The 27,967-nt window shown below is 39.5% G+C and overlaps 1 protein-coding gene across 4 annotated transcripts; it reads left to right on the forward strand.

Annotated features, from left to right (window-relative positions):
* The first annotated feature begins 1,665 nt into the window (after positions 1 to 1,665).
* Positions 1,666 to 27,951, forward strand: spab (space blanket). 4 transcript variants are annotated; one of them, XM_022063167.2, is made up of 6 exons: positions 1,666 to 2,334; positions 14,449 to 14,603; positions 24,157 to 24,277; positions 24,761 to 24,907; positions 25,729 to 25,817; positions 25,974 to 27,951. In XM_022063167.2, the coding sequence occupies exons 2-6, from the start codon at positions 14,451 to 14,453 to the stop codon at positions 26,127 to 26,129; spliced, it is 666 nt and encodes a 221-aa protein (XP_021918859.1). In that variant the 5' UTR covers positions 1,666 to 2,334; positions 14,449 to 14,450; the 3' UTR covers positions 26,130 to 27,951. The 4 variants fall into 4 exon arrangements, with proteins under 4 accessions (XP_021918859.1, XP_021918850.1, XP_021918869.1 ...); XM_022063158.2 differs by lacking the exon at positions 1,666 to 2,334 and adding an exon at positions 13,129 to 13,273; XM_022063177.2 differs by lacking the exon at positions 1,666 to 2,334 and adding an exon at positions 13,129 to 13,273 and having other exon boundaries at positions 24,160 to 24,277.
* Positions 27,952 to 27,967: the final 16 nt, after the last annotated feature.

Raw genomic sequence — 27,967 nt, forward strand, 5'->3', positions numbered from 1 at the left:
GGAAACTATAAAAATGGCAAAATTCTTAGAAGAAAAGGTTAAGATTTTAGACGTTAATGTTATTGTAAGTCATTGTATTTTTCTAAAAAGCTGTGACATGAAGCAATCTAGCTTCCATATAATAGCTTCACTTCATACTTTCAGATTTTCACCATCAGTTGAAAATATGCGTGCTGAAATCTGAGTAAAATCCAAGGGACATTATTCATGAGGATCCAGTAGGATGACAAATAATTACATTTCTTTTTATCTTAATGTGACATTAATCTGCAGCATTCAGTTTTTAAGTGGGATACTATTTATGCATTGTCATGAAAGGGGTGTGTTTCTAACCCACATATCACTTTCATGGACGAAATTTCATTATAGCCTTTTTGAAAGATCCGCTTTAGAGTGAGATTTTCATTATGTGAAGGGAATTTCATTATTGTGGCTAACCTGTATAACCAAGCATCCATATTTTAAATTGTGGTTTAATGTGTGCTTAATTCGTAGTTGTGTTTGTGCAGTAAAGTTATGTTTTAGAAAATGTTTCAGACCGAATATCAGCTTATATAATTATCAGTCATATCAAGCAGTTACGATAAGCTATTTAAATTAATGAAACACACGAAAACGTAGCATAGTGCCTGCTGCAGAAATTAAGCGAAGGCCTAGTCCTAACCTTCATACAGACAAATACTGTGTCGGTATTCAAAATTCAACCAACTCGATTATTAAACTTGTTGGTTCTTTACAGTAAAAGTTGAAAAATTGTGATGAAAGTACGACTTAGTGACAGAATGTGGCGATAGGAAAGAAGCTGTGTATGTTAGAATAGTGTAATTTGTAAACAGAGTGATAGAAGTCATGTCATTTGAAATGAATGAACATGCATTGTAAATATGTGTACAGAATTACACAAAAGCGAGTAGCAGCATGTAAATAAGTAATAGTTGTGAGCAGTATTCAGTTAACATTAGTTCAGTGTATGGACTACATAAATTGGAAAGGGCATAGCACCTGTTAACAGCTTTGTGAAATTATGGACTAACTACCACTGAAAAAAGGTTTGGGAAGTACTACATAGAAACTGTGACTGCTATGGAAGATATGACTCTGGATTATTTAAAGTAAACTGTAACTGAAAATGTCAGCCATAGAATAGAATTTATTTACATTCGATAGATCCTTCATATGCCTAAGCCAAGGATGTAGAACAAATACAATACTTGTTTCTAGTACAAATGTAAATACATAGTTATAACAGCTATTTACAGATTTTTTTGGAACTACAGTATTGCAGCAAGATAATTACGATGAGAAACCATCACCATTATTACTTACATGTATTTATAATGGTTGAGACTTTCTGGGTTATGTAAATTCTTCTACTAAGTATAAGGAGTGAGATAGGAGGTAACTCTTTTAATGCTGGCTTCAACATTTTTATATTGTGATTTAAACTTTTGATAATAGGTGGAAGATTATTGAATAACTTAATTCCAGTACAGTAAACTCCTTTTTGATATTTACTGAGGTTATAATTCCCCACATGAAGGTTGTATCTGTATCTTGTTCTTATATTGTGGATATCTGAATTTATTTGAAATATTTCCATGTTATCCATTACAAATGTTAATAGTGACAGCATGAATTCACTGGGTAGTGGAAGAATATTAAACTTCTTAAATAATTCCCTACAAGAGACTCTCCTTTTAGTGCCTGCCATTATTCTAATGATCCTCTTCTGAATGTAAAATACTTTTTTGCTGTCCATTGAAAATAACAGCAGATTTCGATGGTACAGGGCAGAGATAGGCTAGACTTGCTTGAATTGTGTAGTGACAGCTATCAGCATTGATACTGTATCATGAGTCTGGCAATGTTGGAAAAACGATGTAGAAGTGCGAACAAAAAAATGGTACAATATATAATCACCTACATAGTTTATCTCTAACCATAATGGGAAAGCAAAACTCAATTTTTAGAAATCTGTTTTATCATGAAGTTGTGTGGGAAGTGCCTCTGTAGCCAAGCCAGGAATCTGAATGAATGTCGGCAGTGCTGTGCGGGCAAGAAATTTAAAGACAGTATTTGTAGTCATCAACATGTTTCACTTTGATTATTTGATGCCGTGGAAACTTTCAATGAATGTGCTGCAAAGAGTAGGGATCGGTACCAAGTACCACATTGACAATAGTGAACACCTTGAACAAAGAAAGGACAAGAAGCGTAGAATTGTTTTAAACAGACTTTAAGTGAATGCAAGACTACAGAGAAGCAGTGCATATAGAAGACTGGGATGAAATGGAAGAACACCCTGATTACTTCAGACTTCAGAGCTGGACAACTGTAAGTTACATAACATTTTCGCAGATTGTACCTTAGGACATGAAACTTATCATTATCACCATCATCATCTTCATTGTTGCAATTACAGTATTTACTCTTCAAATTATAAGAGAATGTGAAAGTTTGTAGATGCTGCAATAGTAATAACATTTCACATTTCTGCAGGCACTCTACACTGTTTTCACAGCTGTTATCAATTCATGGGTTATATTTAGTCCACTTGTGTTTTTTTCACTGAAAGTGTGCTTTGTATGTATGTACATACGTACGTATGTCTGCCTGCTCATCCATCTGTATGCTCATCTGAAATTTAGCATGGAAGATACTGAAATATATTGGCGTTTACTTGCTTTCATCCATTTATCCTACTAACTGTTCCCCATCTCTTTCTGTATATAGTTTTCTGAACCATGCTGATTTTTGTCCTGTAATTCAGCATTTTTTTTATTTAAACATGTGTATGCAGCTAAAAGTTCTCTATTTATTTTCTGCTGCTTTGCTTTTGTCACCCATTGCCCAAATATTGCTGGTTTTTATTGGCAGACTTCATAAAAAATAGTCCTTGAGAAGATAACAGTTAATCAACTGTCAAGACATTCTTATTATCCACTTTTACCAAACCTGAAGGTTCATTACTGTGTTCATAAATCAGGGCTGTGGAGTCGGTAAAAATGTACCGACTCCGACCTCGTTATAAAATCTTAAGAACAATTTCTATACCGTGTGAGCCGCCGGCGGCCTCACGAGAGGTTTGGGCCGCATCGGTTTTCCTGCCGCATTGATGGAACGAACTGTTTCAGTAGGAAGCGAGCGCAAGTGCGGACGTTTCACAGCTACGGTTTTCCTGCCGCAACATTCTTCATTTTCGATGTGGTGCGGTGGCCGGATAGCTGATGGCGGTGAGAACCTGAAAGTTCACGCAGTATCTGTTGTGTTTTCATAAATTAATTGGATGATGATATTAATCGGTTGAGCGATAATATAAATACTATAAAAGCGAACACAGGAACTCTCTTAAGGACTACAGGGATGTTGGTCTAGATATAAATGCAAAATAACAGTCGCATGAGTCATGAGATTGAGCAAGCCACGTAAAAATGCGTGTTATGCTGCCCGTCTACTTTATGTGATGAAGAAGTTGCCGCATCAGCAAGGCGTTTTGGGGAAAACCACTCCTTTTCTGTTAAAGGCCTACTTCCTGCTGCTTGATTTTGGTTCAGCTCGATTTATTTTTGAAAGTGATTGTCTTTCGGGATATTGCGACGTGTAGTGTGGTAGAAGTATACCATTGTTTCATTAGTTACGCCTATTTCTGTTTAAGGGCAACAGAAATTCTTCAATATAAATTAAATCTTCCAAAACGTCTGTATTTTTGTCATTTTCACTAGCAATCGAACTTACACTTTTCTTGAGATGCTTAATAATAATTTAGTTAAATATTATCAGAGTAAATTGTTATTTATTTCTAAGCACTTTTGACTTATAAAACCATTGTGAGCTATTTTTCACCAATACATACAGCGCTAATAAACAAGCATTAAATACGCATTCAACAATTCACTGTTAGTAGGTACTTATTCCGATTAGCGAGACGTCAAAATTATGTTACAAGTTAACAATACTAGGGCTTTGCTGTTCGTTATACAGACTATGAAATGAAATTGAGTGGATATAAATTGTTTAGTGCCTACATTTCCAATTTGTATTGCAACGGAGCGGTAAATTAACATAATAAAACAACCCTGTTTTCCACGCAGTTTAAATTTAATTAAGATCGGGGGGGGGGGGGGGGTTGTTCACACGTAGCATGAAATTATTAAATATTTGCTAGATGTAATCAAAATCGGTTTGTCCATTTTCGGGTTATTTTATGCGTACTGACGGACAGACAGACGAACGAATGGAGTGATGCTAATAGGCTCCTCGCAGGCTTGTGAACGTGTCAAATAATTAATTTCTTGTTGCTGTTGTTGTTATTATTAAATCAACTTTTGTTCGAACACGTGACTAAAGCATGGTTTTATCACCGTCTTACATAAGACACATAACTAGCCCAATTGGAGACAACAGAAATGGAAAATTAGATTCCGTACGGTTAACGCAGCTGATCTTAATGCTGGATGCACCGCATTAAGCATAGGTAGAGACGGGAATGTGAACTAGTATATAAAATCAACTGTCTGATCATAAAATTTGGAACAAGGTTTCCCAGTTCCCTCGTATGAAGTAGCGCTCTCGGTCACCCCCTGTATCGCTACCTCTAGTTTGGAAACCAAGTTCGCCTCCTGGTACATCAATTCCTGAGTCCATTACGACCCACGCCATTGTGCCCTGGCTTCAGCACAGAATCCATTAAGGTGCAATGATTGACTCCTTCCGGGGAATAGGAAGCCAACACGCCAGCATCTCATCGTCTCAGCATCTTGGCGTCCCTTTTACTTTGAATATAAAGGGAATATATAGTTGGTAAATTACGTTTGTCTGTCCACGTATTTAATTTTGCTAAGCGTATAACGGATTAAATTTCGTGTAGGGATCTACATAAATGTTTCCGTGAATTTTTATTTTGGTTAATGTATGTTCTGTACATTAAGTGAAGGTCAAATATAACATCATAACATTTCTGAAAAAGCGTAATAGATTTCGCTACCTGTTGGTTGCAGGGAGATTCCAGTGGGTGTGAGCAATTAATCACTCCCACAGAACCCGGATAGTTGCTGGAACCCCCCCCCCCCCCCTCATTCCCTGATGTGTGTCTGTGCGATTGCCAGGACCTGGCTCCTGACGGTTAATCAATATCCAATCCTTCAATTAAAATCCTACAAACGGCTTCCTTGTGAACATCACTGGCGAGGCTACACAGCTGGCTGAAGACAGACTTTGGTGGAAGGGATGAGGCGTGTCGTGGTTCGAACATGGCTTCTGTTTTAAAAGTTTTCTTGCAAATAATTAAATAGGTACTGTACGGAAGTGCTCAAGGCGGTTTATGTTATATTTCGTCATTGGTTATGTTTAAATAAGAGTAGATTAAATTCGGGCAATGCTTGTTACCATTTAGTTAAGAAATTTTTGTCTTCCGGACTGCTGTGTAATAAAATAAAGACTGAAACACACGAACCTGTATTTTAGTTGCTACTTTGTGTGGGTGTGAAGCTTGGTGTGTTACGTCAAGGAAAGTACAAATATTGATGGTGTTTGATAAAAGGGTGTGAGGAGGATATTTTGAGTAGGGAGAGAAGAAGTGACAGGAAGCTGGAGAAAACTGCGAGATGAGAATTTTTGTAAAATGCACCCTTTTAAGAATACTGTTAAGGTGATGAAATAAGAAGGATGGGATGGACAGCTCATGCAGCACGCATGAGATCATTAAGCTAATATAACTTAAATTTCTGAGGTTTCTTTATTTATAATTTTATTTGTGTTTGTTCTGTCGCTGTTTTATTCTGTACCGTAGAAATCTTGAGACGAAATCTGAAAACGTTAATTGGCGCCTGTAAAGTAAAGTTTGTCCCGCTACGTGCCGTATAGGCGCTTGGGGGTGAGTGGAGGTGTAGCTCCTCTCTTTCTTGACCTCGGCACTAGATGGGGGTGAGTGGTCAGCATCACGCCCCGGCCGGACTTATCCCCGGGAAAGGACCCCGGTACCTATTGTAGCCCAGAGCCGGTCTGACGCAGAGGCTAGAGGAAAAATCCTCTGTCCCGTCGGGGATCGAACCCCGGTCGTCCAGCCCGTAGCTAGTCACTATACTGACTAAGCTATCCCGGCTTATAATTGACGCCTGTGTTACTCTTAAATAACGATGAAGAAATTACTGCCACTTCCACTTTTCGCTAGACTTTTTTGTGTGTAGGGGGGGGGGGGGGAGTGGCATTCATACTCAGTAGTTAGTTGTCACCAAACTCTTACCAGCTTTCTGTCTGTTGTTAGACTATGGACAGGAATTTTCCGTTTTTGCGAGTTATGCGTTTCAGATATTAACGGAAATGGTGACGTTTGGTAATGAGTTTATGGACTCGGGGAAATACATGTAGGCCTGTATACTGTTAATGAATTGCGTATTAGCTTATTAATTTCTCTCATTGAACTTTCACGTGCATTGTTAACGTCACACGTTTTTATTTTTGGGGGGATTCCATGAGCAGATAAGACAACTGAACTTCCTGGGATGTTATCGATATAACAGCGAGGCGATGATTAGGGCGGGCCTTGACGTAGCGCAAATGGAACGAATACCGAGAAGGTGTGTGAAGTGGGAAACTTTTCAAAGACATTTTGTTGTATTTTAGAATGTTCTTGCGAGCTCGATCACGAAGATGGTTGGACACACACACACACTTGTATTAGAGGCGTGGTGGTTTTCCATCAATACGATTTTACCATGTGTTTCATATTTAATTTTTAAATTTCATACAACTCAGCATGCAAGTTTTGTGCCCTCTGTTAAGTGCACATTTCCACACTTTTGTAAGAAACCTATCTTGAGTTGATTTGACTAAGATATAAATTTAGTATTGCCGAGATGATCGTTTTGTATTTTCTTGTAATAACAGCAGCCCTAAGAGAACTATGACGCTAATTGATATGACCCGACACAGTCTGTAGGAGCCGGACGTGTGTTTAAACTATACAGAAGTGTAGGCCGTGTCTTAAAACTTCACTGACAAGTTCAGGAAATTACGTTGCCCTCTTGATATGGAAGATAAGTGCAAATGTATCACATAAACAGCCGCGTACAGGCGACAAGGGGTGATCTTCCAGGTTGTGTGTTAAGCGGGAGGCTGATATGAGAGGCTAAAACCAGAAGAACATCATGAATATCGTCTTCTAGAGGAGTGTATTGTGATGCTAACTGCCATCCGGTGATTGAAAAAGTTATGAAGAAACTGTAATTTCTCAGATTTTGAGTAAATATGAAAATAACTCAAGACCGAGTTAAAGATGGACGTTGGTATCTACCTACAAGTTCATATAGTGTTAGAACCCGGGGACCAACGTCAATATTTTCATTTAGTTTAATTTGAGTTTGTGTCAATTGGTGTACGTTGCGGCAGTGTACGTATGTCGCTTTGGATCATTGTATGAGAGTCGACGATTTTATTTCTTCGGCCAGGAATTTATCGTAGCTTCCCGTATTTCATGCGAGGGCCTTATTTTTAGACCGCTGATTGCTGTATTGTTGTCATCGCTCTACCGGGTGGAGTTAATTAATCTCTCTCACGTAACCTGTTAGTCATTTTACCAGTTCCAGAATAGTGGAGTTCACTGCAAGACTGGGACATATCGAATCATTCGCGTCCATTTGGGTTGTTTTCATGTGGTTGAACGTAATGAAGTATTCTAATATATCTCTGTCGCATGAAATTGGAATATATTGCATGCTTTGAATCGGTATTGTGGATGTATGAATTTAATGCATTGTTGGGGATATGTGAGATGCATTAGTAGATCTGACATTTGCATTTTAAGCAATTCGACATGAAAAAGTTGGTACTGTATTGTATTAAGAGTCTAATTTACGCGTAGAACATGTATAAATGTATAAAATTTCGGTCTTTATTCTACCTTCATATTATTTTGAAGTAATTACAGGTGTGTGGAATTATCAGTCGAACTATCGGTCATTTTTTTAACTTGTGATGAACACCGCGTCACTAGATGCACAGTCATTCTTTACTTCTTAATTTCTTATTAGTAATACCAAAATTATGGCCTTCTAGGTGGTGCGATACTAACTGTACTTATTGTAGGATCCTGAAACAATGTATGACAATAGATTATCGGAAAATGCTAAAAAATTTTAAGATGTTGAAACTATAAAACAGCAATATGGCTTCTTCGCGAAGTCTGTATTTACATTTCTGTGTTGCAAAGGTATTAAATTAGAAAACGAAGTTAAATATGTAAAACATTGCATACAGACAAACGAGTAAAACAAATTTTGTGTGAAACGTTTGCTTACGAATATGGCGATGGTGCGAAAATGTGAGTTTTGATCCATATGACAACATTAATGTTGTCGGAATCCTTACTCGAAATTATGTAAAGAAGTGAATTGCTAGTTAATATAATTTGAAATTTTTGGCTAGTTTCACCATATTGAAACAGTTTAAGGAACATATGTGATATATGTTCTTTTTTATTTAGGCTAGTATATAATCTGTGTTTTAATGGATCCCACAACTTCAGTGTTTTGAATGCATGGTTAGGATACGAAGTCCAATGCAAAAGGGTGACATTTGTTGAATAATAGATTTTACATCGGTTATTTGTTAGAACAAACGAGACTTCATCGTGTGTTGATTTTGGCAACCGAATTCAAAACAAAGTTTAGTCATGCATGTGAAATTATCTGTTTAATGATACGTGGCAAGAGGGACACGCTTTTCATTTCTTACTGTCATACAACATGTTTTTGCTAGTAAAATGTTTGTTTCGGTTTGCCCTTCTTTCTGTGTCGTTTGTTACACAATTTCTGTGGCGCCTGAGGTTAATCGGTTGGAAAAGTGGCATTTAGAAGCGAAGGTCCATGAGAATGGACCTTAAATTTTGCCTGTCAACTATCAATCGAGCCGTAAAGAACTGTTCAGAGCCACGGCTGAGAGAGTGGGACAAGCGATTGAAGGGCAGGTCGTGGCAATTGTCACCTGGAAAATGTCAAGGCCGCTTTGATGATGCGTCTAAGGGAATGGAAAAGCGGGCATTGACACATTTTATAATCAAACAATCCCTCGTGGTGCAAAGAAAACACAACACTTCACCATTACGAAGATCAGTTTGTTAACGTTGTTAAAGGAAATAGTCTCTGTTTACCCTGAGAACTATACGAGACATCAAAAGGACCGACTTATACGTTATCAAGAAGGTGGAACAGATATTTACCACTAGGCTCTAAAGGGGCAATAGGGGATCAGAAAATTGACCCTCGCCGTCGAGTGTTTAGAACTTCTGCTTTGTATTCGGGAGGTACCGGGTCTTATATTTATGTGACAACGTGTTATAAACACATCTGTTGGCCCACTAGTAGTATTAAAACCCAATTTTTCGGGATAGTGGGCTTCATTTCTGCAGTCTCCTCTTCGAATGAAAATACGTCGGTCTAGGCTTCGTTCTACTATTGTGTTTAGTTTCCGACCTACGAGAAACACCCTCAGCAGGAATCGAACTTTGGTCATTTTCCGGAGTTTTGACCCTCACGTGATCTCTTCTTGCTCTCAAGAAATAAGCATGCCAAGTTTGGTGGAAGTCGGTATATGCTTCCTTGAGCTATAAGCAAACAGACACATAAACCCATAATTTCAACTTCATATCTAAAGTTGTGTAGGCGAGCTTCGGCTTTGAAGGGTTAATGGAAACTGGACATAGCCCATGTGATCGCACTAATCGAAATTTTGTTTGAATCGATAGTATAGGAATATCGAAGACGTCCGGCGCTTTATTATTTTCTTTCATGTAGGATCTAAATCCCATTGTTTCGCCTAGAGTAGACTGCTCCCACTCTCCTTCGACTCTGGGAGATAGTAACAAGTTTATTGATCTCCACCTGAAGAGAGGGGTCTCTTGAACCGTTTTTCTACTGAGAGCGGGGGCGGATATCACCCAAAGAACTCAGTGACGGACCACACTGAAAACTCCACTCGTTGCCATGGCTAAGTAATAACAAACACGAAATAATATAAATGTGTTTTTTATTTAAATCATGTGTTTGGATTCTATTCATGTTTATTAAATTCTTCTGAAAGTTTAATGGTGGGTAAAAATGTCATAGTACGTTGTTCAGGGTGATGAGGGAGGTAGTAAGCACTTCTGAAACGTCGGTAGACTTCTACCAGACTACACGGCGCGACATCCCATACTTGCGCGGGCAGACATTGAGTTTCCTGCTCTCTGTTTCATATTAGTTATAAATTTTTATCCTTTAAGTTTTATAATAATGTATTTATATCTGGAGGAAATATGTCTTTATGTGACGAGGCAAGAAAAACCGCAAAGAACGCAATGGGAAAAAAAGCGAATTAGAAATGGCTGATACCTTTCCAGTTTTTGCTGTCACAATGTTAAAGACACCGTACGTCAATAAGAGCGTCTTTCCGTGAAATAGATCTCTTATGTCCTATAATATCCTTGCTTAGACCAGCTACATAGAAACGTGAGACAATAAAAGACTAGTAAACCCATATAAGACGTAAGTTAAGAGAAGAATTATAAGAAAGTTCCTGTGATATGGTGTCATACGGTTCAGTAGAATCCATTAGGCCCTGCCGAGAGACAGGTCAAGCTACTTAAGTCAACATAATCATCTCCCAACTTAATGTTGTGAACTCGAAGTACCAGCTATTGATGCGGAACGTCCACAGAGCGAGCGAATCTACCAGTAACCACTTACAAGTATTAATCTTATTGGAAAACGGTTACATTGACTCAGCACTGAAGCCAAGCACTAAATACACTTCAATCCAAACGATTACACGTTTTATAGCAGCAGATTACTCGTGGAACTAATGGATGTGTCGATGTTGGTCTTCTAGTTTTTAACGCCGGCTGAACTTGTAGATAGATGCCAACGTTTCGAAGGAACATACTGCCTCCATCTTAACGAATGTAGCGTCCAGATGGTGAGACTGCTGAACACCACGAAAAGTGTCGGTTCGAACGGTCGTAACCCGTCTAGATTCGAACGGCATATCTCTCGAATACAGGTCTAGACCTTTACCACTGCACTATTTCTTATCGAATTTATGTGTGTCCTATAGGGGAACTATCGCGGTGTGATTCTCGATATGGAAGGGATTTCTTCTTTTCGCCACCAGGTTCAGATTGTTTAATGTATAGATTTTTATCTCCATTTTCCGTTACATCTTTATGGCATGGTACTTATGCAAAGGTTCGTCTGCTTGTGTTACTTTGTATTCTTAGTGGATTGATATTTAATGATCTTAATTTGATATATGAAGTCACTATTTTATTGAAGTAAATTCTTTATAAACAAATATGTACGAGGGTCGCTCATTAAGTAATGCCCCACATTTTTTTCCTCAGAACATATTTATTCAAGATGGCTCAAATTTAGTGACAATATAAATCAATGTTTCCTTTACACATACTATTTTTCCACATAGTCCCCATCAACTTGTACGGTTTTACGCCAGCGTGGAACAAGTGCATGCATGCCTTGCCGGTACCAGCTCTTGTCCTGTGCACGTAGCCATGTCCTCACTGCTTGAATCACGCTCTCGTCATCTTCAAACCTTGTTCCGCGGATAGCATCTTTAAGTGGCCCAAAGAGATGGAGTCGGAGGGTGGATGGGGTAGCACCGTCCAACCCAATTTGGTGATTTCTTCCCGGGTTCTCGGACTTGTGTAAGGGCGTGCATTGTCATGCAGGAGCAAAATTTCTGCTGGATGCTTGTGAGGCCGAACTCGTCGGAAACGCTTCTTGAGGGTTTCCAGGGTCATAATGTACGCGTCTGAATTGATGGTCGCACCTCTTGGCATTACATCCACAAGAATGAACCCATCACTGTCCCAAAAGACAGTCATCATGACTTTTCCGGCGGAGGGAGTTGTCTTGAATTTCTTCTTTCTCGGTGATTGAGGATGATGCCACTCCATCGACTGCCTTTTTGTCTCCGGCTCAAAGTGGTGTATCCAGGTTTCGTCACCTGTAATGATCCGGGACAGAAAGATCTCTCCCTCAGCATCAAAACGCTCCAACAATTCAGAAGAAATCGTTTTCCTTTGAATCCTGTGGTCTGCTGTGAGACTTCGTGGAACCCATCTTGCGCACACCTTCGAATATGCAAGAGCCCGGATAATTGCAATTACACTTCCATTACTGACTGAAAGCTGTTGGGCCAATTGTCGAGTTGTGATGCGCCGATCCTCACGAATAATGGCATCCGCGCGGTTCAACATGTCTGGAGTGGTGGCTGTGGCAGGACGCCCAGAGCGCGGCAGATCACGGAGCTCGGTTTCTTCACTTCCTGAAGCTTTAACTCTCTTAGCCCAGCGACCAACGGTGCTCCTATCGACTGCACAGCTTCCATACACAGCACACAAACGTTTATGAATGTTCACCACCGTTTCTTTTTCAGCAACAAGGAATTCAATTACAGCTCGTTGCTTGTAACGAGAGTCGTTCACAGACGCCATTTTAACAGTTCACTACAGCTCCGCTATCGGTTGGAATCATTTGAAACTCCGTACACGAACGCGGGAAACATCAAATCTCAAGCATGTAAAAGTACACTTTTCTATCTTCATTATTGGCTGAGAAAAAAAATGTGGGGCATTACTTAATGAGCGACCCTCGTATTATTAGCTTTCAACGCGAAAAATTCAAAATGTACTGTGTTGACGGATGTTGGCAGAACATGTAGATCCAGCAAAACAGAACAATGTTGTAGATTTAAAACCGGCTTTCGGTAATCGCATTGAATTTAAATATGCGACTATAATTCCTCCCTGTAGAGGTATATAATTCTTGTTCTTGGGTTTTTGCGGTTGCCGTTCAGTTTAAAACTTCGGCTTTCAGGGATGAGCTACTTATCCCTGAAAGCTGAAGTTTTACGTTGAGCTCTGGCCTTTAAAAGTTATGGGCAAGGATGTTTCGTACAACGCACTGGGAAAGAGCAAAGAAACTGCTTCTACTAAGTTAATAAAGAAAGACTTCTTTGAAGCAGGGATATTACAGTTTAAAGACATCTGAATCACTTGGAGTATAAGTATGACCAGATTTCTAATTTTTAATTTTGCTAATTTTTGTGTATACTCATACACGGCTTTCATGAAAAAGAAGAGCCCTGTGCATCGCCCACGCCGACTGTCAAGGGGGGTGGGGGGAGCCTAGTATAGATCGGTGATCCAACCGTCTGACCCACAGTTGGAGCCGGCAGCCCGGGACGAGCACTGTAAGCAGCAGGCCTACCAACATTGCACAAAGTAAGTACCACACAACACGTATTTGGTGCTTGGAACAAAGATCCATTTCAGGATCGTGCTGGCACTTTCGAAGGTAAATTCGATATTTATCTCCGGGTTAAATGGTTTGATTACAGATCAGTAAGGCGGTATCGTCGAGGGTCTTGTAGCCTCTGGTTTGACTCCTTGGTTGTCTAATTTTTTCTGCCCTGATCTCGTTCATTCACACTTACAGCACGTCCGTATTTGGCAGCGTGTCAGAAAACTGAACGTCCCGTTTCAAGAACGTGTTTTTATTTTGTGATTAGGCCCACCGTCTTTGATGGTTCTGTCTTATGAAAGCGTCCGTCACAACACACTATGAAACTGGGTGGACGATTCTGTGACAAACGTTTATGTCTCTCTTTGACGCGTAATAAGTTAGTTTGCATATGACATATTTTTAGCCGAATGAGACAGAAACGCTACTTTTATGCCTATTCATGCACTCTACATCGATATTTCTTAAGCCAAAAAGGGGCTAAATGAATAGAATATTTAAAATTTAAAGGTTTTTTTCCCCCTGTGTTGAGGCCGATAATGTTGTGTTTCTGGATTTCGGTGCATTGCAGACTCGCCGGTGGATCCCGGCGGTTCAGAAAAAAAGTCTTCTCTTAATCTCTCATTAGTTGTAGATTTCTCCATTTCACGTCTTCTATAAAAGTATATAGTACTAAGGACAAGTAGTCTTTTCTGCTGTAAGTCCTTACCCAGAAGAGAAACGGTTGCACCTTTGCCGTCCTGCATGTAATTAATGCTGACTGGACAGGTTAACGAGGTCTGTTTAACAGAGCAGCAGAAGCAATAATCCACTGGCTTTGAGAGCCCAGGCAAAGGAAGTAACCACTCGGAACAGAAGTGGTATAATTCACAATTTTATTTGGATTGTAAGAGTCCCGGCTTGCAGGCTACAGCGTATTTAATATTTAATCAGGACAGTAATTTATGTGTTACGCATTTATTCAATAACAACTCGAGTCCGCCGCGTTTTTCAACTCACAGTTTTTTAGGCATGATGAAATTCACGTTTTAGGCTCATTTACTCTTTTATCAGGGCGATAAGCCCTGATAATGGAGGCAGCAAGAACCTATGAGGCTTCAGTGAAGTTTACGAGACTACAAGGCACATCATCACAGTACCTTTATTGCTGTTGCAGCAATGCGGTCCTTCTTGAGCGGAACTTTGACTGTCCTGGCGTTACTGAACAGCGTTTGCGCCTGGGGTGGGTTGTTCAACAGGTTCAGCCCCGAGATGCTAAGCAACCTAGGATACGGAAGTCACGGTGGCTACCGGGCACAGCCGTTCCTGCAGGTGAGTTATGATCGACCATTTTTAACCATTTACAGTCGTTCATAATTGTAATTTATAACAAGGAAAGAGTAATATATCGTAGAGCGAGATAACGGTGGCCGCCCTGGTACATGACAACTAAAATTAGGCTCTCGGCCAAGGCGCAAATACGTTTTGAAAAAGGCTTGTCTGATGTTATCAACGTGAGTTGGCAGATTTACGTAAGAAGTGTAATTACACAGCTTACCGGTACAATTTATTTCCTTTACGTAAAACAAATCTTTGGAAATGCCTACGGTTTTAGCATTTCCACTCACGAACCCATGTGTTTTTGAGCACAGTAGAGTGACAACTTGAACATGTAGAGCAAAGGCATGAGGCTGTCATGAGGCGGGTAGAGCTTTATACTACACATTAATGACCGAACGTCGTGGTCCTGCTTCGTATTCGTGGAGGTCTCGGGTTCAAGTTTCGGCCCGGAGACCGGCTATCCTGACTGGGGTTTTGCATAGTCTTCCTCAGTCCCTCCAGATAAATTCCGGAATCGTACCTTAAATCAGGCTACTACCGCTTCCTTCCACATCCTTTCCAATTCATTGTTTACTATCATCCTCTCATTGAATGCTGTATAGTCTGAGAGACTGAAAAAGGGTCGTTAAATAAATTATAATAAATAAATAAGATGAACGTTACTGTTGGTCTTCTGGTTTCTGAAATTGTGTGGACTTCTTTGTTCTTCCGAAACGTCGCTTACTAACTGGTTCGTATGAAGTGATTGAAAAGAACTGGGTGCATCATTGGCTGGCTCTGTGCGCTGAATATATTTATGGCCACTTAGCTTGCGGAGATATTTATTTCCTACATTTATGTAGGTCAAAGCTTTATCACCACGTTTTCAACAGCCGTGACTGGACGACACACTGAGTTAATTGAATCCAGTGCACACTCAACTTTCGTTTTCCCTAAGAGATATTTTAGGATCTACTTCTCACTATTATCCTCCCATCTACGCCAGGACGATCGAAGTTGTTCTTTCCCATGTCGTTTTCGGAAGATTGTTGTATGTCCATGAACGCCTTTTCTGTCCCACCCAAACTCATTTCAACTTATTAACAGGGTTAGTTAACGAGTACAATTCTTCATGTTGTGAGGTTTCAGGTTCTCACAGCGGCGAGTATGAAGATGACTGTCTTCTGGCATGTTACACCATGTAGTCTCGTAGAAATTGGCTGACGTTTCAGAGGTGCTAGCTGCCTCCATCATCAGGGTGATGAGTTCGCCCTGTCTTCTGGGATGTTGCATCGTGTAGTTTCGTAGAAATTGACGACGTTGCAGAGATCCTGTCTCAATTAGGGCCTTGTCTTCTGAAATGTTGTGCCGTGTAGTTTCATAGACACTGACCGACGTTTTAGGGTGATTACTGTTTCCGCCATCAGGGAGAACTTGAAACCTTACGGAATAAAATTATGTATTTCCATCAGTTCAGAGGTTTCGGTTTTATGTTCCACTGAGCTTTTTGTATGCAAATAACTGCCACAGTAACATATGCCGTTCCTGCACTTTCAGCGGCTCTTAAAATAGGGAACTTCCTTCAGCTGAATTATTCAGAGACTAGCTAAGTAGTTCATGAATAATAGTCGGTAAATATGGTTACCTGCAACATTATTCGATCAACAGCCTACTAATACTGTAAACATCAGTGGATATTTTCCACCTACTCTCCACCTGCTCTTTGTTGTATCCAAAACGTTAATAATTTCGTGTCCTATTGCTGACTAAATGGAAGGAACTTTAATATGTATATCTTCTGTACAGATTTGTATATTGGTCTTTTGAAATTTTTCTTAAGCATTCGAGATGTAACGCTACGGTCGAGTGGTTGTCACTTCTTTATAGTATTTGTTAGGTCCCGGGTTCTCTTTTAGGCTCTGTGGCCGATTTGCATGACTTAGGTTCTTCGTGATATTTCTCAGTCCTCCCGTTCAAATTCCGGCATGGCACCTTAAGTGAGGTCATGGCTACGTTCTTACTGAAGATTGCTGTCTTCTGGGTTATTGCACCGTGTAGGCTGGTAGATTTACACCAACGTTTCAGAGGTCATACTGCCTCCGTCATACAGATCATTGTTCGGGTTCTGTGATGCTGAGAAATGAGTATCATTGTGTTGCAAGTCAGACCTTGACAATGAATCATTAATTAATGACAGTTAAGGCGTGAAGGTGTTATTTTGTGGGAAATGTTAAGACTACCTTTGCAGCGAAATGCTTTGTTTCTCTTCGAGAAATAAGCAAAATAGTATCACTGTACCGAACGCCGCGCTGCTGCGACCACTTCTCCGACACGTCTGTGTAGTGGGCAGTCTATACACTTCTCTGCAGGCGATATGCGGAAATTACAGAAATTGTCTCACAGAACTCTTACATTTTGAATCTGATTTATAATACAACTAAAAATAATGATTTTAACTCCTTTGGCCCTCCCTTCACCTTGTTTTTATGTCTCTAATTTTAAAAATTTGACACATCAAATATGTTTTTGTAAAATTGTGGAACCGAGTGAGGGTCAGTAATTTACGTGTTATTTTCTGTGCGCGATCACCCGCATTTTTGCTCCCTTGCATCAGCACCACAAAACTGGACGCATGATTGGGTGTCGTGTGCGTCCGAATGGGTTATATCCGAAATTACAAATGATTTCTATGAACTTCCATACTGGGGTTTTACATTAAAAGTTGTTTGGAGTAATTTTATTTTGACCATTATCGGGCCTGTTTATTCGATACTCCGTCAAATGGGCTTAAGTCAGTAGGAATTATGTTTGACTTAAGCTGTTATTACTAATCAGCACAGATTGCTCGTTGTACCAAAACCCTTTCTATAAAGCAGCGTCGTAGCCTACAATGCATGTCGTTAAGATTACTACTTTTATATTAAGCACGTGTCACATTATTTAGTAAAATGAAAGGATAAAAGCGTTATGGTTTTATGCAGTTCGATGTCTGTAGTTTTGTTCGAATTCTATGAATATACTTAGTTTTTAAGAAAATAATTTGTAATAAATGAACATCAAGGTCAGTGTGGTATTTCAATCGAAAATAATGCATTTGAAAATGTGTGTCTATATGTCCATATTTTACACCTACTGAAAGTTGACTGGAATATGTTTTCAACCCAGATAACACAGCCACCTCCATAAAATGTGTCGCCAGTAAGTAAAGCTGGGACGGACAGTGGGAGCTGAGGGTGAACGTGATATCCCCAGGTTGTTCCGCTCGATGATGCTGGACAGCAGACTGTTCAGACAGACTTCCTGCCTTCGTTATCCCAAATTCCATTACTGCTGTTGAGTAATTACGACTCCCAGTAAATTAGTTCCTGCATCTATGACCAGCCGTTTAAGATACCGCATAATTGTTTTGCAGTAATAACACGTGGTTAATCTTCAAGATACTTCTCATATCGACGTGGTTTCAACGTTTCTTATTAACGAGATTGAAGAAAAATATCATATTTTGGACTGGAATTCTATATAAGTTCTATTACTACGAAGTTTGAAACTTCAGCACAGTCTAGCTCAAATCCTTTACTGCGGTATAGTGGCTGTTTGTCCGCCGGTTAAGAACTACTGACAGAAGTTTGTGGATAGTAGTGGATATAAATTTGTGTCGCTTCCATTAATTAATAAATGAAACGTGACGTTATCTAGTATAAATTTCGTATTCGGTTTGATCGTGAACAGGCGAGGGAGGAAGATGGAAGTTGAAGCTAATATAGCAATAATGTACAGTACCAAGGAGCGTGGTAACAAAAAACTCTTGTCTTACCACACTCCTACGATTATAAATATATAAGGTGGCACACGATGCAGCAAAATGGCGGCGTAATATGAACAGTGGTTCTATAAAAGGTAGGGAATTTCTTGATTACCTAATTGGATGTGAAGTTCTCAAAAATGGTTTTTGCGCCATGCAGTTAGCTTTTGATTAAACAGCAAATAAATATCCAGTTAAGATATAAAATTTAACACGGCGTAAGCAGAGGATTTGAGCCCCAAAACGTAGTGTTACGATGTTCAAAAATGTCTCCGTATGAATTTCTGAAGCCGCCCGGATTCAGGTAACTCATGTTAACTGCGGCCACGTTACTTCCTGTCCTTGTAAGGTCGACTTCCGCCAGACTCTTTTCATTTTCAAATAAAAACGTTGCATGTCAGAGCAGCAACACACGCAAAAAGAAAATATCCTTGCCAAGACAGAAGCTTTTATCATTCCAGAGGACAGATTTTAATTTTGTTTGTGAATAGATACATCCAATTCGTAGTACTATGCTTAATTAAAAATATGCAGGAAGCAGTTCCCTAGCCGAACGCAAGTTCAATTTATTACAGCAATAAATTTATGCCTGAATACAGTTCTTACTACTAACCTTAATGTTTTCAAGTATGAGTAAATTACTTCCGTTGCACGAGTATCTTACGAACTTGTAACGAAGGGTTTATTGACGAAACGCGTTTGATAACAACAGGCTCTTGATATAGGCTGAAATTATAGCTGTACCCCAGTAAATATATAAAATTAAGAATGAGTATGTAGAGAAATGTTTTATTAACTTAAGTAATTAAAGTCCTGAAAATCAACGTAGTTGAGATTTCAGACCTCCCGTTTTTCCTGAAGAAAATCAAGCCTCCTAAAAGAAATTTTATTCAAATAGGTATATACGATCGACAAAGTAAAATACCACGTTTTCCGATAGAATGTTCTTGTTTAATTAATCTGATAAGACCAGGCTCCTAAGATGTTCTCTTTCTTCCACATTGACGCATTTTAGGATTTCCTCGCAAACATACAAATGCAATGCATCTGTTTTAATTGGACCGCAGGGTATCTGGTTTCAAAGACCATTTGTAACACGGAATAGTCATCAGTAAAACACAAAAGGGCAGCAGTGTGCGTAATAGAATAAGACGCAAGCCAGCGTTTCAAATAAGGAGAACGCGAGGAAATGAAAAATGGACAATAGGCATCGGAAAGCCACAGCCAGGAGGAGAAGAAACAATACAAAAGAGACATTATAGTAAACCATATACAATCCAAAATATTTGAAAGGCTACAAAATGACGAACTACAACGAGATAAAGAAGCAAAACAGAAAGAGAGTGAGAACAGCAGATGCTGCGATGTGGGAGAGCTCTTCCGTCTCTCGTCTTCCGCCCCCCCCCCCCCCCCTCGCCAATCAGACCGTCACATCCCCTCCCACTCGACGCCTACTGCCTGCCAGAAAACGACCAGCCAGCAACGGCTACTGCATTGTGTACAAAAATGAATTATTTTTGGCATTCGACTCGACTGATCCATGAAAGCCGAAGTTTTTCATTTAACTCCAGCCGCGAAAACCTAAGGACAAGAATTACGGTCGTAATTCACTCATTTTATTTTAGGTTTCATTATTCCACATGAAAAGAAGTCATCAACGTCTGCTGTGAGCATTGGATTGTGGGCTTCCTTCTTGAAGATAACGGCCTTCCTGTTAAATAAAGCGCAGGATAAATTGAAAGCCGTAAGATTTTATCTGTTATTGTGTCACAGAAAATGACATTTGCTTGACAGGCGCAAAAAACCAACCAACAAAAGACGTCGTTTGCATTGTCGCCTCCTTGTGGACACACAGTGAACAAAAGAAGCGGTCTTTTACTGAGCTGTAAGAACTGGTGTTCGTCGACCCCTCTCCCCCAATCCCCCTCCCCTTAGTAGCTGCAATGCGGCAGGGTCTACGTCGCGCAGGGGCAGATTCGTCCCGCAGTACAATAGAATTTCGTTTGGTCCTGGGTTTGAATCCACTTATTGATCTGTTAGAGAGAGCGCCTACTGAAGTAATATGACACATTACCTGACGCCTGATAAGACTCACGACACGTGAACTTTGTTTTCACATGAAACCGATGTAAACAGAACGTACCGAGGTTAACATAACTCGAAAATATCACGCCACGTACTCATCAGCGCCGCAAACACGAGTGTAAATTCTTGCCATTACAAAGATTAAGTGGTTAATGCTGTGTGATAATGGTTCATAAACTGTTGTCATCAAACTAAAACGTAATTTCGCAAGCGTCACGCCACTGAGCAGAATTATTTTTGAGAAGTGGCTTAACTTTTCAAAAAGTTCCTTGCGTTTTATAAAACATGAAGGTTTAGTGTCGTGGTATTCGATCCTGAGTCAAATGAATACAGTCCACAACACACTTTTATGTCCCATTTATATTAAAATAATTATTTAAATGAATGGTGCGTAGTTCCCTAATATCACCATGCACGGGCCAAATTAAAAGACCTTACACTACATTTTATCCACCTGTCAAGAGCTTACATCTGTTATGTTAGTATTTTTGGTAACAAGGGATTGAAAATCTTAAAGGTGAGACATCCAGCGGCTTGTTGTTGAAGCAAACCTTTAATAAAATCTGTCAGACAGTTTCTATAATTAACCCATGATTGTTTCCGGGATGAACAAATGGAAATACACCCACTACGCAAAGTTCTGAAAACAGCTGAATGCTGCCTACGTTGTCTATAGGGACTAAGAGGAAGCCCTAAAAGCTTACCTGGGACCGAAATGGATGTCTTTCGAAAGGAAGTCAGATGCTTTACATCTGCGCTAATTCACTTGCCTGGACACTGCTTTTCTGCAAGGGTTATCAAGGTGCTTATCTAGAAGGACGCATTAGTCAGGAAACCGCTGCTCATCCGGGAAGAGGACCTGTCAGATATACATATATATCTTGCTCTCCTCTGGGAGACATAAAACCCGGGATTTAACTGCTTTGTGGGTCTGCGTTCTTCCCCCCTGGGATGTCTCTGGTTTCATTACTGTTATTTGCCATGGTAACCTCACTGTGGTCGATAGCTCATTTCCGTATCATGAGTTAAAGCCTCGCTTCTGCAAGATTTGTTTCGTACACTGGGCACCTAACAATAAATGTCATTTCACGATGTGATAGTCGGTCTATTTTATGACACTGCGTCAGTTGTTTAAATTATGTATTGTCGAACAAAGTGGTAAAAGCCTGTAATATTACACAGTTCTACAGTGGCATTTCCGTAATTGTGACGTGGTCTCCGAATTTCGTTTGCCGAAATAAGGTGCACTGTATGAAAGAATATATTGGCTTGAGAAAGAAAAGAATTAGCTCCCTACACTTTCCCATTCAGATGTATTTTAATACGAATTAGATGTAAAATTGCTGATAATGATAACAAGGAATTTTCATAGCTCAAACGGCAAGACGCTGGTTTAGTTCTGGCTGACTTCAACTGAGGTTCATGGTGAGTGAGATGGCGCTGCAGGTTTTAATTCTAGTTCTTGACTGACTCATTTACTGCCCACGGACTTGGACTTCCCATTTTGTGTCCGGATCTGTGAACTGGGGCTTGCCCCACCCACAGCTCATGCAGTGCAGTCAGATATTATCTCACCTGACGTGACGTCAGGACTCGCAATTAATTTACGTTTCCAGGGTAACCACACAAAAGCTGTCTGTTGGATATAGCTTTATACTACTACTATTTTCGCAAAAATGTCTTCCACCGTCTTCTCTATGGATTTTCTCTTATCCGACAGGCACTTCGGACTGCCTACAGACTTTCGCGGCGAGTACAATCAATAAAATCTTCTCGGCCCATCAGCCGCGTTAACTGGTTCCCGAAACGTCGGTTTACTACTGTAACCAATTAACGCGGCTGATTGGCCGAGAAGATTTTATTGATTGTACTCGCCGCGAAAGTCTCAAATCCTCTATCTTAATTGTTACTTGATAAAAATGTTTCATGCAATAATTTATGGTCACCTGAGCTACTTGTTATTTTTGGACAAACTTGTCCCAGATAACAGATGTTTTCTTGGAACCGGATCCGATTGTCACCGTTATCATTACCGCCAAGAGCAGCAATTTTCCAAATTTTGCGAACCAATTCTTTCTGAAAGGTTACCACGTTGCCACGCCCACTCACCAAACGGGCTCCTAAAAACACGTTTTCCACCCAGTGAGCTTTTTTCTGCTCAGTGAAATTGTTATCAGTTCACTGAACTTTTTTCCGCTCAATGAGCCTAGCATACTAGAGGTCACTTTTGCCGCATCGCCTTCTCTGTTATTCGTCATTAATTTAAAGGTCATTGGCTGTATACCGCTCTTGTTTGCGCTCTTATCTCATGCATGTCAAACACTAATCCAGTATTTGTTGTTATAATAATTATGACAGATTGTTATTAAAATTGCTGTTAATTTCCACACCGTGTTAAAGAGTATCCTTTGGTCCTTGGCCTCATTACATAATAGCTTCTGGAAAATACATTTTCACTTAATGAAGAGCTGCATTAAGATATTCCTATGTGCACTGTTCTCAGATTAGCCGTCTTATGTAGAACCATGGCGTTTTTATCAGGATGTTATCTGAATCAGGGGTCCTCAAACTGCCGATGCCCTTTGTGCGGTGTGCTTGCGTTTCTTGCGTCACGTTGTTTGACGAAAAATAGTTACTTGATGTGAGAAAACAACGTCTTTTTTTATCATCATTACCTGACAGCGCGAAAGCTGAGAATGCTTGCCTACAGCTTCCGGTTCTAAGAGTGTTTGAACGGTGGAAATTCAATCTTTTGGAATAATGCGTCAAACAAAAAGCAATTAATATTAGATCAAGTTTTATCATGTTTACGGCTGAAGACAAAATTGCCCCCATTCTTAAAAACGTGAAGAGAAGATGGCTGTCATCTGGTTCTGTAGTTTGGTAGAAGTTTACCGACGTTTTACCTACTCTGAGGTGGAGGCAGCAAGCACCTCTGAAACATCAGCAGACTTCTACCGGATTACACGGCGCAAAAACCCAGAAGACATACGTATTCATATTCCCTGTCGTGAGAACACGAACCACAATGTGAAGAGGGAAAATTTCTCCAATTCTACACTTGCTTCGGAGGTGAGTGATAAGCTTTATCTTTCGGCTGTTTTACCGGTGAGAGCAATGTTTCCACCTCCCTTTCAGGTATTTCGGAGTACGATCGTAGGCACGCATTCTCTCTCTTTTCGGCCTGGAATTTATAAAAAAATTTCACATCTTACGTCTCTTGAACCTACGTTTTTGCGCTGTTGTTTTTCGTAAACTTGTAAATTTTACCTCATTTTGGTTATCTTTAAAAATAGCTGAAGATTATTTAATGTTTACTGCTTTAATTATAGTTTGAGAGAATTCTTGCAAAGACTGCCATTCTGTGTGTGTTAGTTCCTACCATATGTCTTCTTACTACACTGTCTTTAGGAACAGGAAATAGCATAGCCAAAGAACACTGCAGTATTTACAAATTCCTTGCAACCATTTTCCCGGAAACAAATTTGTACCTTGACTGGAGGATGAAACAAGAAAGAAATTATGTTTAGAGTTTGTCTGAAGAAGACGGCTAGCAATGAGCCAATGACACTTATAATTCTGCATTTAAACAGCTGTTTCGAACATAGACTAATAAATAATATCACCATATTAATATACATATGTATAGTAATGCAGGGTGATATAATTTTACTGCAGCAGCTGAACCCAGTGGAAGTGTTCCAGGAGCTGCAGGAAGACGAGGAGCCATGCTATGGCAAGAAGTGCACAGCAAATGAGCACTGCTGCCCAGGTTCCGTGTGCGTTGATGTGGATGGAAGTGAGTATAAAATATGAGGAACATTGTTAACCATGCTCACTGCAAATGAACACACTTTAAGGCTGCCATTTTGAAATAAAATGAGTCCATACTGAACTATCCTTTTGATATATTTTGAGAAAGCACTTGGGTTTCCACATGAGGCTGTGTCTTGTGGACTTATAGGCAGATACCAGTGTTTCATAGGAATATACTGCCTCTGTCTTCAGGGCTGAAGGGGTGAATAGTTCATATAAGTTAGGAGAGGGACTATGCCAACCATAGCCAAGGGATTAGGATAATGCGGAGATGGTTTGTGCCAATACGAAGAGCCCCACTTTTTCTTCTTCCTGTTTTCTTACTCAGCCTTTATTCCTGGTTCCCTCTCTGGGCTGGCCATCTTGATGCTCTAGCCAGGTAGACTGAATGGCATGTTATTACAGACTCTGAAAGGGAAAATAGCCAGAGAGTCTACACTTACTTCTTGAAATGTTGTTGTTGCAGTAGTGGGGTCATGCCTGTTTGCGTATGGGCTAAAGCAGGGTGAGCTATGCCGAAGGGATAATGACTGTGTGACAGGACTGCTCTGCACCGAGATCATCGGCGAAGGACGCACTTGCCAGCCGCCCACGTCCAACAAGAAGCTATACAGTGAGTATGACGCTGCACATAATGCTATCTTACGTTTATTTCTTATTATCGCTGCGAAAAACAGGAGGGAATTACACTTTTGAAAAAATATTTTTTGCTGAGTATTGGGGGACATTATGTTTGTATTAAGAGAGATTACAAGAATACTGCATTTTGCATTTATTCGTTAATTAAGAGAAGTAAATTCCTGGGCTGATTACTGTTAGATCCTGATCACAGTTTACTCTTGTATTCATTCTTTTGAAGCTTACAAATAATTATGAAAATAAATTTACATTTATCTGGGATAGGCAGACTTAATTACAAATTTTGCATATTTCTAGTTTTCTGTCTTGCAGTATACAAGATCAATTCTATAACATTTATTTTAACACCCTGTTGTTAGTATACAGAATTGTGAAAGCAGGCAGTTTTGTTTCTTTCAATTTTCTCTCTGACTTATTGTCTGGAACAGTGACCAGGGATTTGAAGTCTTCACAGTCTTCCCAGATTTTCAGTTTGGTTGGACTAATTTGTGGCTTTTAAGGGTTCAGTAACTTTCAGAAGCTAACTACATATGCAAGTGCCTTACAACACTGAGTTAGGAAGCAGATGGACTGAGACATGAACAGACATTAGCTTCATATTATTACACACTGAAATGCAAAGATTGTTAGTATTTTACAATGTTCGACCACAATCTGAGTGTGACAAGAGCTGCATCCTGCCTCAGAATAATAACTTTTCAATGATACAATATTGCAAGCGCAGCTGACAAAGTTTACATACTGAGAAATGAGACTGGTAATAAACCACATAACATATTTTCCTCCTTGTTGCAGGTGAAGACTGCACTATGAGTAGTGAGTGTGATATTGGAAAGGGACTCTGTTGTCAGCTGCAGCGGCGCCATAGACAGGCAGCTCGCAAAGTGAGTTTTCCAGTCTTATGCAGATTTACTCTTGATTTTACATTGACTTGTCAATGGCTTTGCAAATTCTTGTCTCTGATTTTACACAAACTTGTACCTGACGTCAAACACTTGTTCATTATTGTTCAGACTTGTCATAGACCTGTCTTGTTTTAGGTTTGCTCCTACTTTAAGGACCCACTTATTTGCATTGGCCCAGTTGCCACTGACCAGGTGAAGGACAACAACATAGAACACACAGCAGGTGAGAAGCGCCTCACTGGCAAGGCTGTCTCTGTGAACGCCTTTGGCCACATGCATCGCCGCAAGTAGGCCTACCACATCTCTCTGTTTTCTAAGACATAAATCCAGGCAGGCAGGTACTAAGAGGAGTTATATTTTAACAAATGTTAAGAATCTGTATCTTGTATTTTTGTCCATCCTCTCATATCAGTCACAAGCATTATTGATGTATGAGAATAAATTATTTATAAAGAGACCTTCGGTGTTCCATACAGCAACTCTTGTTAATATATTAACATCAGTCAATTTTATAAACAGAAACTATGGCATTTAGATATGCAATGTGATGGTACACAAGCACCCCTTCTTGCATGTTGGGACGGGTCCTGCAGTAATTATCTGGTTGCTGAACACACACTTCATTTAACAGCATCATTAATTTAAGATTCATAATGTATAAATATCTATTATGTAGGATGTAAAATTTTGTTTGAACTAATATATTCACAAATTACTTTAAAATGATTATGATTATGATTATGATTGTGATTACTTAAAGATGGCTTGAAGAAGCCACCTAGTTATCATTATTGAACAGTCAGTCAACTGATGCTGATAAGTTCATTGCTTTATTGTTCCGCAAATGTGTTGTTTTCATTTACGGTTTAGGTTTCAGCCATTGGTATTCTGTATGCTCTTTCCCATTTCTTGCTGTCTGTTTATTCCAACAGTACTGATCCACTAGAGCGAGCACATAACGTGCCCAGGATAATAAGTGTGTTTCAGAAAATGTCAATCTGTTCAGTGGACAAAATACTTAACAAAATTTAACATATTACAGCCCAGAATCTGTAAACTTTTTAACTGTCAATTAACTTGGCCACTAAAGAACTTTTGGACATAAAATGTGGAATTTGCTATACCAGTGATATAATTTTTCTTGTAAAATGATGTAAAAATTCAAAAAATTTTGGTTAGAATGTCATAACAGTATGGAGATTTAATATATGCCCAGAAAAGTAAAATTAATTATAAAGATTACACCTGTGGGACTCTGAAAGAAAATATGTAAGCCTTTACTGAAATACTTTTCTTTCAAAAGAGAAATAATGGCTAGTGATAAAACTGTAGCTGTAAAAGGAACTTCTATAATGTAACAGATAATAAACCCAATTTACAGAGACTCCGTGTTTTAACTGTGGTGTATGTTCTGTTCCACACAATCAGCACTGCATAAACACAGCATATGTTTCGTTTGTGTACCACATATAAGCATAAACTATTAGAAATTCAGGCAATTCTTACTATGTCATTTAGGAGTTAAATACTATGAGCTAAGAGCAACTGTTACTGGCTGAGGCACAGCATTCCATACCTAATAATATTTGATGTTCCTAAATGTAGATCCTGCGTGTTGTGATTCGGTGTTTCTATTTGTATTAAATAGGGGAACTCTCTTTTACTTTAATTCTGTCAAAGTGTGGTGAATTGTAGGCAGGAGAGAAATTGGCATTTAGCCAGCTCAACATCATCTCAGCAGCCTATCCTATCCACCGAAAAAGAAAGCCTGAACGTCAGAAACTAAACATATCACTGACAATGCATTGTTTCTAACATACAAGGTAACCAAAAAGTTTTAAAATGCAAACATATCAAAATATTTGAGAATGTGATGTACAACAGACATATCAGCAATGTTAATAGCTAAGTTTACTGTCTCTGTATTTTAAAAGAATATATATGTATATATGTACCATTTTAAACATACTCTCCCTTTGCTGTATTACAGTGCTGTCAGCTGTGTGCAGTCATACATAGTGGCGGGGGGGCACTGTACTTTTGTGTATGTTGTACGTAATTAAGATGATGTAATTATAATGTATTCTAGAAATTACAGCAAACTTGCAACCTTCTTCTTACTTTCCTTC

This window comes from Zootermopsis nevadensis, unplaced genomic scaffold, assembly GCF_977971745.1.
Source record: "Zootermopsis nevadensis isolate Lab colony 2312 unplaced genomic scaffold, Znev_1.0 Znev_ptg000001l, whole genome shotgun sequence".
Lineage (NCBI taxonomy): Eukaryota > Metazoa > Arthropoda > Insecta > Blattodea > Termopsidae > Zootermopsis > Zootermopsis nevadensis.

Excerpts from the sequence above, each read along its gene's own strand:
- spab (XM_022063167.2), top strand. The coding sequence starts at position 14,451 with ATGCGGTCCTTCTTGAGCGGAACTTTGACTGTCCTGGCGTTACTGAAC. Across the intron at positions 24,908-25,728 it reads GTCCAACAAGAAGCTATACA|GTGAAGACTGCACTATGAGT; the intron begins GTGAGTATGACG and ends TCCTTGTTGCAG. Across the intron at positions 25,818-25,973 it reads ATAGACAGGCAGCTCGCAAA|GTTTGCTCCTACTTTAAGGA; the intron begins GTGAGTTTTCCA and ends GTCTTGTTTTAG.